The sequence below is a fragment of the Eptatretus burgeri genome, chromosome 14 (assembly GCF_056783735.1).
Source record: "Eptatretus burgeri isolate ZD-2024b chromosome 14, Ebu_testis_v1, whole genome shotgun sequence".
NCBI lineage: Eukaryota > Metazoa > Chordata > Myxini > Myxiniformes > Myxinidae > Eptatretus > Eptatretus burgeri.
Genome location: NC_140974.1, coordinates 1188606 through 1207159, shown reverse-complemented (window position 1 = coordinate 1207159; position 18554 = coordinate 1188606). Strand labels below are relative to the sequence as shown.

The window sequence follows — 18554 nt, the reverse complement described above, 5'->3', positions numbered from 1 at the left end:
AGTTACTCATAAGTCGAAACATGTCGAGGTAATGTTTAGCGTACCCGAAACTTATTTCTAACCTATGAGTAACGTTTTGTAAGCACGCTACACGAACGTTGTTCACACTTTGCAACACGTTACTTGAAAGTACTACTACTACTACTATTACTACTACCAACATCGACATCACTAAATTCTCTCGAACTACTACTACTACAACTACTACTACTAACATCGACATCACTAAATTCTCTCGAACTACTACTACTACGAATAACATCAACATCACTAAATTCTCTCGAACTACTACTAATACTACTAACATCGACATCACTAAATTCTCTCGAACTGCTACTACTAATACTAATACTACTACTACTACTAACATTGACAACACTAAATTCTCTCGAACTACTACTACAACCAACATCGACATCACTAAATTCTCTCGAACTACTACTAACATCGACATCACTAAATTCTCTCGAACTACTACTACTACTGCTACTGACATTGACATCTACTCAACATGGAGTCTGGAACACTGACGGGTTCCTCTTGTGAAGCTCATTTGTATATACCAATTCCCCTAAACGCTGCCAATACGCCATTATACGGTAGCTGTAAGTTAGAAACACGTTCAGGAAGTTCTGCGGTCATCCGGAAGACGTCAATTAAATTCGTCTACATACGCCAATGTGCGTTTGAGATATGTTACACATAGGTTTAAAGCACGCTACTAATAGGTTCAAAGCACGTTACTCGTAGGTTAAAAATTAAGTTTCGGGTATGCTAAACATTACCTCGACGTGTTTCGACTTATGAGTAACTTACAAGTAACGTGTGGCCGACGTGTGTAAACGATTGCGGAGCGTGCCGAGAACTTATGCCAGCGTATGCGGAACTTGTGAGCCATACGTCGAGTACGTTGTAAAATTTTCAGCATGCTTGAAATTTCACGACGTACTAGACGTACCACGTAATATGCCAGCGTACTTCATCGTTTTTCATCGTGCTCCTAACGTATACACAACTTACCCATACCGTATTCGACGTGTCCCAGCGTTTTAGACACATTTTTCATAGGTCGGCATACGCTGACTAAATCGTCAAGGTGTGACTGCGATGTTGACACTTCCAATTTTTAGGAGGTTATGATTTAAATCTGCGTGCGGCAGGTTTTTAACAGAGAACGCCACGAGTTCGTCGGCGATACGTGCAGCGCGCTATGACTAAGTTAAACTATCGTTGGGCATAGGTTGTGAACGCCGACAACAGGCTAAGCATTCGTTGGTATAAGTTATCTTTAACACAACGAAACGTTCTGTGCCCGTTACTAATACGTTATGCATACGACCAACACGTTATGAATACGACCAAAACTTAAAAAAAAAAACTCAAAACTTCAGCGTACGCCAACGTTTTACATACATTTTTATACGTTGCCATTCCTGGCTAAAACGTCAAGGTGTGACTGGGCCTTAAAGAATCAGTTTAAAATTAAATAATTATCGTATCCAGATCTGGATTCGGATCTTCACCAAAATTGAATAAATTCTTCCGAGTGCTACTCCCAACGTGTGCACAAGTTTCGTGGGAATCCATCCATAACTTTTTGAGATATTGTACTATATATCGTTTTTGGCCCCATCTCGCAATCGTAAAGAATAACTTTAAAAATTCTCAGATTCAGATCTGCAAAAAAATTTGTCATTGCTGTCCTTGGCCAGTCATCTACACAAACAAAAATTCAGAACAATTGCTTGAAAACTGTGACCAAAAATCGTGTGACAAATAGACAGACAAATGCTACAGACCAATATACTTGGCAAAAAAAAAAATTCTCCAACTAATAATGCTTTACAGGGAAACAGAGAGAATCGGTCACACCACACGGGTATTGTACCGGTCGAACTGGGGATCTTGAGTTTGATGGCCATCACGATTGCATTGGGGTCAGTGATACGCAAGCAGTTGATCAGTGCGGCACTATCTTCAGTAGGACAGCCAACACTCTTGGCCACCTCTTCGGCCCAATGTCGAGGGGTTGTCTGCAGGAGCCAAGGATTCAGAGCTGATCCACTCTGCGAGATCACGCGCTTAAATAGACCCTTACTGTGAGGTGAAAGCATCTAGGGTTGGGGGAAACAGGGGGTTGAGTGGAATTCAGATGTGCAATTAAAACAGAGATAGTGAAGATGCATCATGCAGCGCACGTGTTTATATGAGCTCTTCGAGCCAAGGAAGACCTGGCACCTGGAGGTGTGCACTTGCGCCCCCTGCCGACTCGCCGAAGATGCAGATGTTGTCTGGATCTCCACCAAACGCTGCGATGTTCTCTTTGACCCACGTGAGAGCCATGTGCTGGTCCCACAGCCCGTAATTTCCTGTGCGGGAACAACAGGCTTTCCTCATCAGGAACATGACCAACCGCACAAGCCTCAAGGTTAGTGCTGAGATGAACTCGTTGCGTGATCTCATCTCGCCTTGAGGGTTCTCCAGCAATCCGATGAAACCTCATAAGGACCTTTGAGCCAGTTGCCAGTTACAGACCAGGATGGGTCTTCCACTATAAATGGATGAGGTGTGTGTGTGTGTGTGTGTGTGTGTGTGTGTGTGTGTGTGTGTGTGTGTGTGTGTGTGTGTGTCATGTTTTTTGTGGAGTTCTACTGTAGCGTTCTGATGTGGAATGTGATACACCAAAATGATTGTCATGTCCTTCTGAGTTAATTTGGTAAATGAACTACAAAAAAAAAAATCCATTAGACTTCCCATGTTTCAAACGCAAGACATGTTATGGTATATGAAGCAGCATTATACGTTCTTCTACCATTTATTTTGTAATTACATATTTTGTAATTATAATGGCATTCTAATGACAAAATAAACAACAAAACGATGATAACATTGTAACATAGCAACTTACAATAATAACAAGAAAAAGAGTAATCAGAGATTGCAGACCCTCGCCAAGACTTGTTTTGTGCGGTGTAGTTTGTGTGGTGTTTGTGTACTGGTGTGTTCCGTAATTAATAAGAGACATAATTAGATCTGCCACTATATAACTGCTGGCAGCGCTGATCAGGTACCAAGACGTCCCACTTTGATGCAACCCCACTTTGATTTCATAAGCCTACGTGGGATAATGGCTTTCGGAATTGATTTCGCGGGAACGGTACTGATATTTTGAAGGTTTTTCGGCTGTTGCTAGGGAACTAAAGCATCCCTAGCAACCATCACAATTTCCAAAGCACTCGGTCATTATATGTACCTACCACCCGAGTTTGGTCAAAATCGGCCCACGTTTACTACCAATTATGCTGATGACAAACAAACAAACAGGCAGAATTACTGACAATAAGGGTCACCTATTTCGGCGACCCAACAAAATTACTGACAATAAGGGTCACCTATTTCGGCGACCCAACAAACAGACAGACAGAATCACAAAATCGACTGACCAATATAATTGAAAAATCTTTGATTTTGCAAGTAACAAAAAAAGATAGACAGACAAATGACCCAAATTCAATACCCTTTCCTCCAGCAAGGGTAATAACAATGGTAATATCATATGACAATCTCTAATTCTGTATACGAGCAGAGTACTCGCCCGACGGGCGATCTTGTTCCAAGCATGCAATACGTTCTTCTGAGGCATACTTTTATTTGGGTGGTGTATGGGCAACTGACAGCTCTGTGTAGGCAAAAAAAAAACATGGGTTTCGTGCATGAAACAAAAACCTACCTACTGCTTATAATTCAAAACACCACACTGCACTGGAAAACGTAGGCACAGGAATACTGCACTGTAAATGATGGAGACTTGTAATGCCCTCCTCCACCTAGAGGTGGCGCTATATCATACACATTTACATAGAGAATTTGCGTCCATCCCCTACGGCCATCCCGCCCCTCACCAAGACCACCGCCAAAGATTCACCCAATAGAACCTCTGCCACAATTTTGCCAAAGTTGTGGCTACGCCCAAATGTCCCATTGTCTTGGTCCCATGTATGCGTTCCATCACCACTTTCAATTTGTCTGGTACCACAAACAACCAGGAAGCTACATCGCCTCTTGGTGTTGCCAATTTCCTGTACAAATGGCCATCCTTTAAACACATCTGTCATTGCACCCAATAGGCCCTAACCTGAGCCCTGTATGGAGCAACCTTTTTCCAAGAAGGTCTTTTGTCCTCCTCCAGCCAATGAAAAAGGAGGCTCAAAACGGGATCCTCCCATTATCTTTCTCGCCAATTCACATCGCCTAATCCAGGTGGGGGTTGTGGCAAAGTTCGCGAGGTCACTCTCGCTGCATATAGGCATGCATCAATTTGATCATGCTCAATTGAATCCTTGGCTTCTTGCCTATCACAGAATTTACACTGTAACCGCCCAACAGGGTCGCTGAGAGGGAGAGCCTCTGCATTGGCATGTGCTTTGCCAGGCTGATGTTGTGCAGTGAAATTGTACTGCTGCAGCTCCTCAAGCCACTTTGCAATTTGTCCCTCCAGTTCTTTAAACCGAAGGAGCCATTGCAAGGAGGCATGATCTACCTAGATCACAAACTCCCTCCCGTAAAGGTAAGGGTAGAAGTGTCCAACTGCAGGCAGTAGAGCCAATATTTCTTTGTGGGTAATGCAATAATTTCATTCGGGCCTCGAAAGTGCCCGACTGTAATATGCAATCACCCTTTCAACTCCCTGTTGCATTTGCGACAGCACAGCTCCCAATCCTTCTTGGCTCGTATCCATATCAAGGATGTAATTTCCATCATCCGTCGGATATTCCAAAACCGGGGCCTCTACCAGACATTGTTTTAGTGAGTGAATGCCTTGATGCAGATCTCCAACCATACAAATTTGGTTCCTTTCTCCATCAATTTGTGCAAGGGTCTTGCAATTTCTGTGAAGTTTGCCACAAATTTCCTGTAGTAAGAGCAGAGGCCCAAAAATCCTCTAACTTCTCTTACATTTTTGGGGGCGGGGCTGGCGGGCCACTCTTTGACTGATTTTACCTTGGCAGGGTCAGTGGCCATTCCGCTCTCGTTGATCATGTGACCCAGGTAAGTCACCGCTTTCCTAAAAAAATTCGCACTTGCTCGGGTTCAATTTCAACCCAGCTCCCCTTAACCTCTCAAATACCTTCGACAAATTTTTGGCAGCATGTTCAAATGTGGGAGCATGGACCAATACGTCATACAAATGGACAAGGCAAGTTTGTCATGGTAACCCAATTAGAACTAGTTCCATCAGATGCTCAAACGTGGCAGAGACATTGCACAATCCAAAAGGCATGATGACAAACTGCCAGAGACCCTTTCCTGTGGAGTATGCTGTTTTCTCTCTCACTGCTTTCTCAATCTCCACCTGTCAACAACCACTCTTTAAATCCAATGTTGAAAACCATTTTGAGCCTGAAATGGCATTGAGGGTGTCATCAATCCTTGGCAGGGGATACAAATCTTTGAGTGTCACATGATTGAGCTGGCAATAATCCACAAATAACCAATCTTTTTTGGTCACATCCTTCTTTTTCACCAGCACAATGGGTGATACCCAAGTTCGATAAGTACGGCTTTTTCCATTTTTCTCACCTGATCTTCTGCCGCCTCTTTCTTAGTGAAAGGGAGCCGCTGTGACAGTTGGTGAACAGGCCGAGCCTCACCAGTATTAATTTGATGCCTGATGAGGCTCGTGCGTCCAACATCCGAGAGAGGGAGAGAGGGAGAGAGGGAGAGACGAGATGAGACAAGACAGAAAGAAAACATCCAAATTCTTACCAACCAAATTGTGCAATGTCTCTACCTGCTCCAATGTTTAGCCCTCTTCACAGTATGTCATCAAGTCCTGCACTCCCTTGGACCAATCAATTTCCCCCAAATTTTCCTCTTTGTCCTGCTGTGCTGGCAAGCATATGGATCCACCTCCTCCGGTGACCTCCACTACATTACTACACTTGGTGAGTACAGCTCCGCCCATCACCATGTGAGGACTATCAGATACATTGAACAGCTGAACCGCCAACATAGCCCTACGAATGTCCACAAGGGTACGACCCACCATCAATCCTTCAGCTACCTGTGAGGACCACGGCTCCACTAGCCCAAGCTGGCCAATGTGGTGAACACCTGCTGCTAACTCTGCAATTACCATGGCCTTGGACCTGGGAGGCACGGTCACAGTGCGCAGCACCTCCAGCCACATCTCCTGCACCTCCTCGTCATCCCCCAGTCCAACCAATTGCAACCTCTCAGTACCCAACCACACGTGACTTCGCCCAAGGTGTAGTTGACAGTTGTGTTCCACTTGGAAACTCAATCCCAGAAGACAATGGTCGCACACCTCGGTAACCCATATCACCATATTGATGTTCAGACTGCCCAACTCCATACCCACAACCTCCAGACTGCCCATATTGGGTGACGGCACAATATTGGAGCCGTCGCCCCCAGAGCCAGTTGAAGGCTGTGTCTTGCTTATCTATAAATTTTGTCCCAGCCTCCAACACTTTGGTCTAACACACTCGGATTAATAATGGTGTCACTGGCTGCAGTGTCCACCATGGCCTCACAAAGCTCCCCCTCAATTTTGCATCTAACCCTCAAATTACCCATGCCAATTCTTCCACAATTCACTATTTTCACCAAAGAAGGGTGCTTATCCACACACTTGCCAGCCAAGCATGGCCCCATATGCTTGGCTCATTCTAGTTTCCTGTACAGCCCGCAGTGGCTGTGGGGCCCACCCTAGGCAGTGAGTGACCCCATGTGGTCCATCAAGAGGTCCTCCCCTCTCTGGGCTGTGAGGCCTGCTTGGAGGTCTGTGCATGGGTGGGTCCCAACAGTACTGCTGCATGTGCCCTCTTCTCCCGCACCTGAAACAACTCCCCATAAAGGGACCCTTCAGGAATCCATACGGAGCACCCCCTACTCCCAGGCCAATTCGATGAGGATCGGGCTGCCCAGCTGGCGAACCCAGACCACACCGCTGTGACTCACCCGCTGCAAATTTACCCCTTGTCAAATTTGACAGCTGCTGGCTGATCCCCCTAAGCATTTGGGTAATGCCCGTTTCTTCCCGCCTCTCTTCCTGTTCCCGTACCTCCACCTGTCGTACCGTCACAAGCGACCTCTCTGGTACGCGGTTTGACTTCCTTAAAAAGGTCAGTCTTGCCATGCACTCTGCCACTCAGTGGCTGGGTCCTTCAAATCTACTAGAGTTCAGACCTTAGGATCAGGAAGAGTGGCCATAAATTTTCTATTGCCAGCTTATCCCATGTCTGTGCTGGTAGGTTCCTTTACGCAATCCTCACAGATTGGTATATATCCTGGGTCAGCTCCTGCACCGTTTCACCAGGTTTCAGTCTATGATGCAGCAGCTGGGCCCAGACCAGGTCACACCTTGCACTCGTCCCAAACCTCTGGTTCAAGGTGTTGCAAATTCCCATACTGGTCCATATTCCTTCTGGGACCACTTTTAAATCATCTGCAGCTGACCTCCGCAATGTCACCACCAGATTCCCCATGCATTCCCACTCTCCCCAACCATTGAGCTGAGACACACATTCAAATTACTTCAGGAAAGCCTCTAAACTCCCTGACCCATCAAAATGTACAAGGGGGGCAGGGGGGGGGGTTCCCCCGAGGCTCTTCTCCCTGACTCCTCCATGTCCGAATCCATACAATCCTATCTTCGCTATGGGATTCCTCCATATACCCCCACAAACACAACAGTATTTTATGTTACAATTGTGGGAGATGTCAGGTCAGCTGTCCCATCAATGAGTGAAGAGCGGATATACATACATACATACATAATTACATACACTTGGTCCCAGAGGACCAATAAGACTTTGAAGATCCTGTCGACCTTTTAAGACTCGACTATACGACTAAAAATCCATGAGAATTCCCATGTTTTAAACGTATGCCATGTTGAGGTATATAAAGCAGCTTAATACATCCTTATACCATGGCATGGCGTTCTAATTTTTTTTAATGTTGAAGGCTACAGGCATGGACTGAATCGTCCTCATCGAGGGCAAGCCTTAGATAAAAGAACAGCATGAATAGAAAAGTAAGAAAAGAGAATAGTCTAAGAGTTATTGAGAAAGAAAACAAGCCGGTAGGCGACATGGCTGCTCGCTCTCGTCACAGCCCTCTTAGTTTGCGCCCAGAAACCCACCTTGTGAAATTTCAGGCATGTTTCCAAAGAGACTCTAACAAATGGCAGCCCTGGTAATTCCATTGATCTATTCGCGTAAGATTTTTTTTATATGATGCTGTAAGACATTCTCCTTGGGCACAGAAAAAACAGGTCCCTCGGAGGTCCAGTTTCGGAGGTATTGATTTTTTTGTACAGTCCACAATAAGTGTACGATGTACGATAAAGTATTTTAGCTGTTGCTAAGCAACGGAGGTGTGCAAAGCAACCATTCATTTTTGTGTACATGCTAGCCACATTGTACACATTTCACCCAAGTTTCATCAAAATCAGACACTTTCTCTTAGAGATATTCGCAATTAACCGTTTCTGAAATGTTCGACATGTACTCGCCCAAAACCTATCTCCTCCTACAAATATTTTTTGTTAGGGCTGCAAATTGGCATGAAGGGAGTGAGATAGATTACGCACAGAACTCTAAGCTTCGATTTTTCGATTTTTTTATTTTATTTTTTGACCACTTTAAAGGGCCGTTGCTATGCCGTTGCTAGGGCCCGGGGTCCCATTTTCGAAAGCACACGATTCCCAGAAATATTGGTCCTACCTACCAAATTCCATTGGAATCGGTTGAGTGGTTTAGCCCCGAGGCTTGACCAAAGTTTCGCGGACAGACAGACAGATGGAAATGCCCAGAATAAGGGTGCTCTAAGAGCAGCCAAAAACCTGCCTTTTGAAAAGGGGAAGGTCATAAGTGTTTGGGAAAACGTGAGAAGGTAAAGAGTTCCAGAGTTTGGCAGTGGAGGGGAAGAAACAAAAATTGAAACGGCCCACCCTTGAGTTGCCAATGGCCACACAATAATCACGTGATGTAATGGCTTGTCGAGTGTTCCTTGGTCTCGCTAATGGTGGAGGTACACAAGCAGCAAGTTATTGCGAGCATAAGCCAAAGTAATATCTGTAGAAAAGAGAAAGAGCCTACTATGCGGCGTAATGTGAGTGGGTCGAGTTTGGAGGTCACATTGGTGGAGTTGACAAGTCGAATAACTCTGGATTCAATTCTGTCCAGTCGGTAGGTGGAGCTGGAACCTCCCCAGATGTGAGAGCAGTTCTCTGTACAAGGATGAATCAATCCTTTATATAGTTGGAACAACTGTTCAGAGGAGAAGAATCTTTGACATCTGAACAGGATTCCTAATTTCTTCGAGGCAGACTTGGCTATTTGAGTAATGTGTGGATTCCAGGATAAATTTGACATGAGAGTGATACCAAGTTAATTTATTGTATCACTTGGTGTAATTGTAGAGCTTTCAAAGGAGAATGGAGAGTTGAGAGGAGTTTTAGAGGGAGAGATGAGAAGAAATTGAGTTTTTAAAGCATTAAACTTTACTTGGTTACATTTGCCCCACTGGGAGATCTTGTCCAAATCCGAATTTAAACAGGTGGCTGTGATGAAACGAGATGTAGATCGAGTGAGGGAAGACGGGGCAGATGGGAAAGACATGGAGGAATGTAATGTTGAGTCGTCAGCGTATGACTGCATGTGGTTATTTGTGGAAGAAGGTCGTTGATAAAAAGAAGGAAGAGTGTTGGAGACAGAATGGAACCCTGAGGTACACCACTGTTGATAGGGAAGAGGGTCGATGTTGAACCATCAACAATTATGGAGATAGAGTGGTCGGAGAGAAAGCTCGACATGAGAGAGCAGAGTGAAGGAGGAAAGCCGAAAGAGGGAAGCTTGGAAATCAAACCCTGACACCAAACTCTGTCAAAGGCTTTTGAGATATCAAGGCCGACAACAAGGGATTCCCCAAAGTCTCTCAACGAAGAGGCCCAGACATTCATAATGTGAGAAAGGATATCACCTGTAGATCTTGCCTTGCCAAAGCTGTATTGGTGATCAGATCGAAGATTGTGAGATTCAAGGTGCTTGAGAAAATGAGAGTTGAGAAGACATTCAAATACTTTGGAAACAGTAGAAGTCAGAGCAATGGGGTGGAAGTTGGAAGGGTTTGAACGAATCACCCTTCTTTAAAATAGGCTGTACTGAGGCATGTTTCCAGGAAAGAGGAAAAGTTTGGGGTTTCAAACAAAAACGAAACAAACGAGCAAGCACGGGTGCAAGTTCTGAAGCACATTCCTTCAAGACACGGGGAGGAATGCCATCTTGCCCATCGGCCTTGCTTATGTCCAGAGAGAGGAGTATATTTTTTGACTGAATGAAAAGAGATTATAGGGAGGGATATAGGATTGGTGAGGGGAGCATCAGAGGGAGATGGAATGTTGGAGTCATCCAGTGTGGAGTTAGAGGAAAAAAGAAAACCAAAAAGAGTTGCTTTATCCGTCAGAGAGACAGTGATAGTATCATCGGAACAGAAAAGTGAAGGAAAGGTAGAGCAACAGAAGTTGTTGGAGATACTTTTAGCTAAGGACCAGAAAGATCTATTAGTGGAATAAGATGAGAGGTTGTCACCTTTCCTTTGAATAAAGGAATGCTTCGCTTCATGAATAACATGTTTGCAATGATTTCTGGCAGACATGAAAGCTGAATGCGAGTTGGAGGAAGAAGAGTTTTTCCATGCCCGATATGCGGCATCCCTGACGCGAATGGCCGCAGAGCAGGAATTATTGAACCGAGAATTGATCAGAGAGATAGACTTCGCAGAGAAGGGGATATAAGCCTCCATTACTGCAGCAATAACCTCAGCTATACATTCAGCAGAGATGGAGGCATCGCCCGAGGAGAGGCAGTAGTCTTTCCAGGGAAAGTCAGAAAGGAAGTTTTGTAAACCAGTCAAATCAGCATTATTGTAATGCACAACACGTGGCGTTTCATCGGAGCAGTTGGATGAGAAGTGGTGGTAAGTAAAGTGTTCACAAGATTGTGGTCAGTAGAACCAATTGGAGGTGAAATTGTGTAGTTGTATTACAAAATGTATAACAAAAACAATGATCGCATTGAAACAAAGTATATATTAACACGAATAACATTTACAACAAAAATAAGAATCATGTGGCAATAATAAGAACGAACTTGAAATCCCCACAGTGGCTTGAAGCACATCTGCGCTGAGTGAAAGGCAGGTTAATGCTGAAGCAGTACATGAGGCGGGTACGCAACACGGCTGTGAAGACCAACGAAAATTTGGTCCATCAGATCAACAGGCCCACTTGTAATATAAATTGGTCATGTCTATGCTTGATTCTGTAGAAAATCGAGTTACCGACAACTACTCACCGCTAAAGGTTGATGACTTCATCCAGTCTTAGCTGTGTCCCATAAGCTGTTAAGCTTGAACATAAGTGAATACTGTCACAAGATCAACAAGAAGCATGAAATGGTGTATCACCAGTAGACATTCGGCATTGTGTCCATTAAGTAATACGAGTGCGGGCCCGTAGGTGCGGGCCCGTAGGTGCGGGCCCGTACGTGTGTGGCCGTACATGCAAAAAGAAAAAAAATTTACTTTCAAACCGTGTGCCAGAAACAACAACCACACAGGCCGTTCCTTCGCTCTCGCGTGCCCGTACGTGTAAACGACGACTGGATTGAAGCATTGTTTCAATTAGAACGGACCAACCGTATCATAAATGGCCAGAACTTGGGAAACATGGGAAACAGCTGAAAAGGATGAAGAAGAACGATATCAAATCTCTCTCTCTCTCTCTCTCTCTCTCTCTCTCTCTCTCTCTCTCTCTCTCTCTCTCTCTGTCTGTGTGTGTGTGTGTGTGTGTGTGTGTGTGTGTGTGTGTGTCTCTCTCTCTCTCTCTCTCTCTGTGTGCCTCTGTGTCTCTGTGGCTCTCTCCCAAATTGTCACGCCCCTCCACAGTCCTCCCACCTCTCTCGCCCCTACTATCTCGCCCCCTCTCTATCGCCCCCCCTTTCGTGCTCTTCTCTTGCCCTCTCTCTCGCCCCCTCTCTCGCCCCTCTTCTCTCCCCCTCTCTTGAATTGTGACACCCCCCTCTCCCGCACCTCCTCTCTCCCCCTCTCTTGAATTGTGATGCCCCCTCTCTCTCTCCCTCCTCTCTCTCTCGCCTATCTATAATTATAGATAAATAATATATATATATAACTCTCATCCCCTCTCTCGCCCCCCCTCTCTCGCCCCTCCTCTCTCCCCCATCTTGAATTGTGATGTCCCCTCTCTCTCCCGCCTCTCTCTCGCCTATCTATAACTATAGATAAATAATCTATATAACTCTCATCCCCTCTCTCGCCCTCCTCTCTCGCACCTCCTCTCTCCCCCTCTCTTGAATTGTGACGCCCTCCTCTCTCTCCCCCCCTATCAAACACAGACATTAATATTAATATTAAGACACACAGACATTAATATCAAACCTTGAAAAGGCATATCCGCGGGTCCCCAGCAATATTCCTGGCAAGTTTCAATCGTGCAAAAGAAATAATAATAAATAAACATTAAGTGTGATGTCATTCGTGACGTCATAGCACCGTGTCCTGTCATTGGTCGACAGATAAATGGCCATAACTTGGGAACCGCTCGTCCGATTAATATCAAACCTTGAAAAGGCACATCTGCGGGCCCCCGGCAATATTCCTGGCAAGTTTCAATCAGATCGGACCGTCGATCGTGAAAAATAAATAAACATTAATTGTGAGATCATTCGTGACGTCATAGTACCGTGTCTTGTCATTGGTCGATAGATAAATTGCCATAACTTGGGAACCGCTCGTCCGATTAATATCAAACCTTGAAAAGGCACATCCGTGGGGCCCCGGCAATATTCCTGGCAAGTTTCAATCCGATCGGACCGGCGGTCGTTGAGAAACTGTGGTCGCATACAGACATACAGACACACATACAGACAGACACACACACAGATATTTCTGGAATTATACATCGATGATCCATTCGGGGATGCTGGTGTCATAAATGACCAGTGCCCATGAGAATGAGCTGCTCATGAAAAGGGGTTCTATGATAGTAGTCCCACGGTTGAAAGTAGCAAAGACCCACTGAAGATAGGGCCGTGAACAAGACATCTGGTGCCAAGCTCTGTGTGGTGTTGAGTGCAAAACACTGACGAGGAAAGGACCGTGAACAGACATGTGGTACGAAACTCCATGAGTCAAGAGAGGAAATGCGTCACTGAAGATAGGGCTGTGAATGCGGTTTAATTCTCGTGAACTCCAGTGAACTTCATTTTAACTCTGGTGAAACTCAAGTCTGTGAGTCATTTCCATGATGGTGTAAAAAGTGAGCTGCCAGGCAGGAAAGGTTCCTGACACTCATTTAACGCCGATATCTACCCTCATCCCTCGGGAGGGAGGTACTAGACCCCGGCCGTTGTTTCGGGTAAAATGATTTGTTACAAACCAGATTTTAAAAAACCATGCCTACACTACTGCCATTGGTTGGACAAGTAAATGTCACAAAGTTCATGATGGAAAGAAGTAACAAGTTGGCACCGTTGAAAAGTACACCACAAGTAGCCCCCTCCGAGATTGCAAGTAACCAGAATTTATCAACATAGGAAGAAAGCGATCGATCAGAAAGGTGTAAAAATTGTAGTGGAAAACAAGGAACAGTCTCAAAGTTTTAAGTTCCAAATAACTGCACAAAATTAGTTGGCCAATGGACTTGATGGCCAGACCGAGTCTTCTTGGCACTTCAGGAACAGCTGCCAGTGCTGGTGCTGGTTGCAAGTGAGGAGTTGTACATGATGTATGTGCAGTAGTCAGGTCATGTTCAACATAAGCAGGCTTCAACCTGTCAATGCTGACAGTATCATGTTTCCCATTGTAGTTAATAATGAAAAACGTTTCAGCATGGTGGATGACTTCAAACATTCTGTTATAGTGGTTGAAGTGCCTTCCTCACCACATCATGCCTCACAAAAACATGAGTACAACTCTGAATGTCTGAATTGGCCTGGATTTGCCTGAGCTGTAGCCTGGTTGGTGTCGGCTTTAGGGTTCTCATGTTCATCCACAGTCTATATACATAGTTGCTGGGAGCCAAGTCATGATTAAACTGACTAGGTGCCATAAACTGTCATGGCAACTTGAGAGTTGTGCTAAAAACTAACTCAGTAGCCCAGAAACCTATGTCGGACTTAACCACAGTTCGGATACCTTGCAAGACGATAGGAAGACTCTTCGTTCATCTTGTATTTGCATGCATTTTCAGAGATGCTTTCAACTGTTGATGGAATTGTTCCATGAGTCCCAAGAGGTGATGGGTGAGAAGTTGTGGTTCGGGTTCTTCAACTGCTAAGTCGATCAGCAGGGCTTGGAAAAGTTCTGATTCAAACTGACGACCTCTGCCTGTGGTTATCCTTGAGGGTGCACCAAAGAGAGCTACCCAATGTGAGATGAATGCTTGTGCTACCGTCTCTGCTGTCTGGTCATGGATGGGTATTGCGACCGGCCAATGAGTAAAATGATCAATTCATGTGAGCAGGCATGTATTGCCATTGTGGGAGCTGGATTATTTAATGTAATATAATAATCATGTAAAAAGCAAAATTTACTTAGTTTCGAAATTATTTACAAGTTGAGCAAATAGGCATGCATGCTGATGCAGCTAAAATATGCATGCTGATTGAGCAAGGTACACATGCTGATTGAGCTTGTAAGAAAAACACACACTCAGTCCAAATAACCTATTGTTAACATGTATCTGTTAAATGAAATCTTAACCTGTGAACAAGTAGTCAGCAGAATAAAATAATTACTCTCTCTTACCCCTCTCCACACCCCTCTCATTGCATCAGATAACAAACTCAAACCATTCTAAACCAGTGTATGAGGTATGATTGAACAAACCAAAACCATTGTACATATTTATATATCATTGTATATGGCTTATCTGAAGTCAAAAAATTTCATCCGATATCTTGGTACGAACTGTATATAAATGCTCAGAAAAGCTCTGTAACCTAAGTCTTCAGCTTGCAACCACGTCGTAGGCTGGGGTCTTCCCTTCATGCATGGAAGTGTCTTCTATTGTACTGGAATAAATGGCTTGTATATGAACTTACTTGATTTCTTTCTTGAGATAGTAAGCCTCGGCCCCCACACCATCTAATGGAAGGAGAGGTCCAACTCGATCAATGTGAATGTGGTCGAATTTGGTGTCTGGTATAGAAAACGTGCCAAGAGGAGACCTGATTTGTCAATATATTTTGGATCTTTGACGTGCTATACAGTTTATGGACCAGTCTCTGACGTCACAATTCACTCCCTGCCAGCCAACACTCCGAGTTACTAAATGTTGAGTGGCTCTGATGCTGGAGTGGAACAAATTGTGTTTAGCGTCAAAAACTGCACGTCGATACTTTATTGGGACGTAAGGGCAAGGGTCACCTGTGGAAACGTCACAGACAATCCTACACTCAGAAGTGGGGAGTGGTACTTCTTTGAACTGTCGTGATGCTGAATTTGTTTACAGCCTTTGTAGCTCCTCATCACTCTGTTGGGCTTCAGCTATGGTCATGAAATCAATGATGTTAGATGCATTCAGAGCATTTATGTCAACTCAGGAGAGTGCATCTGTTACAGAGTTGTTTTTGCCACTCATGTGCCTCGTGTCTGTCGAGAACTCGGAGATGAAATCAAGATGGCATACTTCTCTTGGAGAGTGATGATCTGGTCCTGACTTGAGAGCATAGGTCAATGGCTTGTGGTCCGTATAGATAGAGAATGTCCTCCCTTCTAACATGTGCTGAAAGTGTTTGACACCCAGGTAGGCTGCTCGAAGTTCTCTCCCAAACGTGCCAGAAGAAGTTGCAAGTATTTGTGCGGTGTACTTTTTCATCCTGACTTACAGGAATCATCAGCTTTGAAACATCAGGGTATCTTTAACATCCACTGTTTTACATGTTCTCCGAATGATGTAATCTTGGATCCAGAGCACCGCGTTCCTTGTGTGGAACAGATGTAAAGAGTAACTCGGAAATAACATTTGTATGACACAAAATGAAATCACTGTTTTATGGACCAATTAATCAGTAAAGTGAAAGTATGTCAGGCATGCAGTGCTTGTGTAAGTTAAATGACAAAGGTATTCTGTTAAAACAAATGGTGGTTCAGCAAATTTATAAACAAGACATAAAGGCCAGATCAGACCAGACCTGTGACTAGCTGCAGGTACCATGTAAACCTGTACTAACCTGTTCCATGGTCAGGTTGTCGGCGACTAAACCATCTCCCCCACCAGGTTTTCTGGTGAGGAGGGTGTATGATATGGAGACCCAGCAGGATGAAAAACAAAACCTGTCAAAGGGTGGAGGAGCTCCTTGTGAGCCAATGGCCATCCATATCTGGTGCCCAACTGTGGCTGCGGACATCCTCCTGCAGTGGACAATCTTTCCTCAGAGGTTGGTGGCAGGATTTGCACTCCGGCCACCGTAAAACACTTCACTCCGCAAAACACACTAAAAACGCAAAGAAAACTGAAAACCCACTCCATGGGAGTACCTCCTGTGCAGCTGCCCTTCGCAGGGCAAATCACCAGATTACGGAATTGGGGCAAAGCCTTCGGGACCCCCACTCTTTGATGATAGGAGAAAACCATGGGGTAACCTTCCTGGATTGGATTTCGGTAGTGTGTGTCGGAGTGGTGCTGAGGTGTCGTCCACCAGACGGCAGTCTCCTTGGGTTAACCTGATGCGGTCCCTTCAGGTGGGTGTCTGGATTGTCCTATCCCAAAGAGAAGATTATCACCTGTCTGCTGTCATCTGAGTTCCAGCACTTGAACATTGGTATTGTAGCACTATCTGAGGTTTGGAGACTGGACAGTGGCAAGATCATGGCGGGTGGTTACACCTACTGCTGGTCTGGTCGATCTGAAGGTTCCCATGCTCAAGGAGTTGTTGTGGCTGTGGCCCATAAGTTCACTCACATGATAATTGATGTTACACTGGTCAACGAGCGTATTATGAGACTGAGGATTCATCACTCCTTGGGTATCATTTTCCTGGTCTCAATAAATGTTCCGACTGAGGCGAGTGATCTCACTGTGAAGGACGCATTTTATGCCACGCTCGACTTTGTGGTTGATCAGTGTCCCAGGCGAGATACTCTTCTAGACTTAGGGGATTTCAATGCATCGAATGGCACTCATAGGGATGGCTATGAGACATGTCGGTCTCCAAGGGTCTGGAACTGTGAACCAGAATAACACTAAGATCCTTCACTTTGCAAGAAGTCATGGACGTAGGGTGGCTGGTTCATGGTTTCAGTGCCCACAAGCTCATCGCTGGATTTGTTATTCCAACGCTGGTGGTGTGGCAAAGGAGATTGACAATGTGCGTGTTCATGGTCGCTGGAGGATGAACTTCAAGGTCTCCTGGAGTGCCCAGTTCCTCAATACTGGCCACAGGCTTGTAGTAGCTTCTCTGAAGTTGCAGCTTAAATCCAGGAGAATGGTACCATCCCAGCATTGGCTGAATGTTGTCAATCTCAGGGATAAGAGAGCAGCTGAGGAGTTTGCGAACAGGCTGAGTGGGGATTTGAGGGGTCTGGGTGCTGTGGAGACTCCTGAAGAGTTGCGGATTGCCTTCAAGACTACCATCCTTGATGTTGCCAGCGGATGTCTTGGAACTCACCATCAGGCGAAGAGGAACTTTGTCTCCCAAGGGACGCCGAATACCATTGACCTGAGTTACAGGGCCAGGCTTAATGGCAGAACTGAGCTGTTCAGAGAGCTGAGATGTAAAACTGCACATGTGCTGAGGGCGGAAGAGGAGACCTATGTGTGGAGAAACTGAGAAGTGGTAGAGCATCACCTGTGGATGAGTGATTCTCATCCTGCTTGCAGAGGAATTCGTGCATTGCCTTCTTCCAAGCCCATCACTCGGTGTGTTGCTGTTAGAGCAGAAAGTGGTGGACTCTTCACTGAGGAATCCAAAGTGAAGGCCCTTTGAGTGGCCTGTGACATTGAGCGGCTGTACCAGGTTGTCCCACCGGCTGTTGAGTTGGATGTCAGGTGTATAATTATCCGTACTGCTGACCCTCCAATCAACTGAACTGCCTCCATTTGTGGAAACATAGGCTGCGTTGAACCAGTTGGGAGGGTAAAGCCCCAGCAATCTGTGACATCCATGGTGAACTTCTCAAGGCTGGTGGAAATGCTGTACTGGTGTCATTGCATGCAGTTCTGTGTTCTGTTTGGAGTACAGGCATCATCCCAACTGACTGAAAAGGGGCCTCGTTGTCCCTTTCTGGAAAGGGAAGGTGATTTGCTTTGAAGAAGAGAAGAAGAGAGAGAAGGGAAGAGAGATAAATTTGCTTTGAGGAGGGAGGAGGCAGCTGATTTGAGAGGGAGGGGTGATTGGGAAGCTTCGAGGTGGAGGGGAGACAATGAGAGCAGGCACGGCCATGGGGAATATGGGAGAAGGGAGGGTTGGGGAGAGGGGAAGCATGAGACTGTGTCGTGGTAT

The 18554-nt window shown here is 45.2% G+C and overlaps 1 protein-coding gene across 2 annotated transcripts in view; it reads right to left on the bottom strand.

Moving 5' to 3' along the window:
• The window catches only part of CEL (carboxyl ester lipase), a 39204-nt gene that overhangs the window by 4843 nt on the left and 15807 nt on the right, over window positions 1-18554 (bottom strand). For both annotated transcript variants that reach the window (XM_085855676.1, XM_085855677.1), the window contains exons 5-6: window positions 2239-2369; window positions 1889-2114 (exon numbers count right to left, since the gene is read on the bottom strand). In XM_085855676.1, the coding sequence (XP_085711802.1) occupies window positions 1889-2114; window positions 2239-2369 (357 nt within the window). The remainder of the gene's footprint in view (window positions 1-1888; window positions 2115-2238; window positions 2370-18554) is intronic.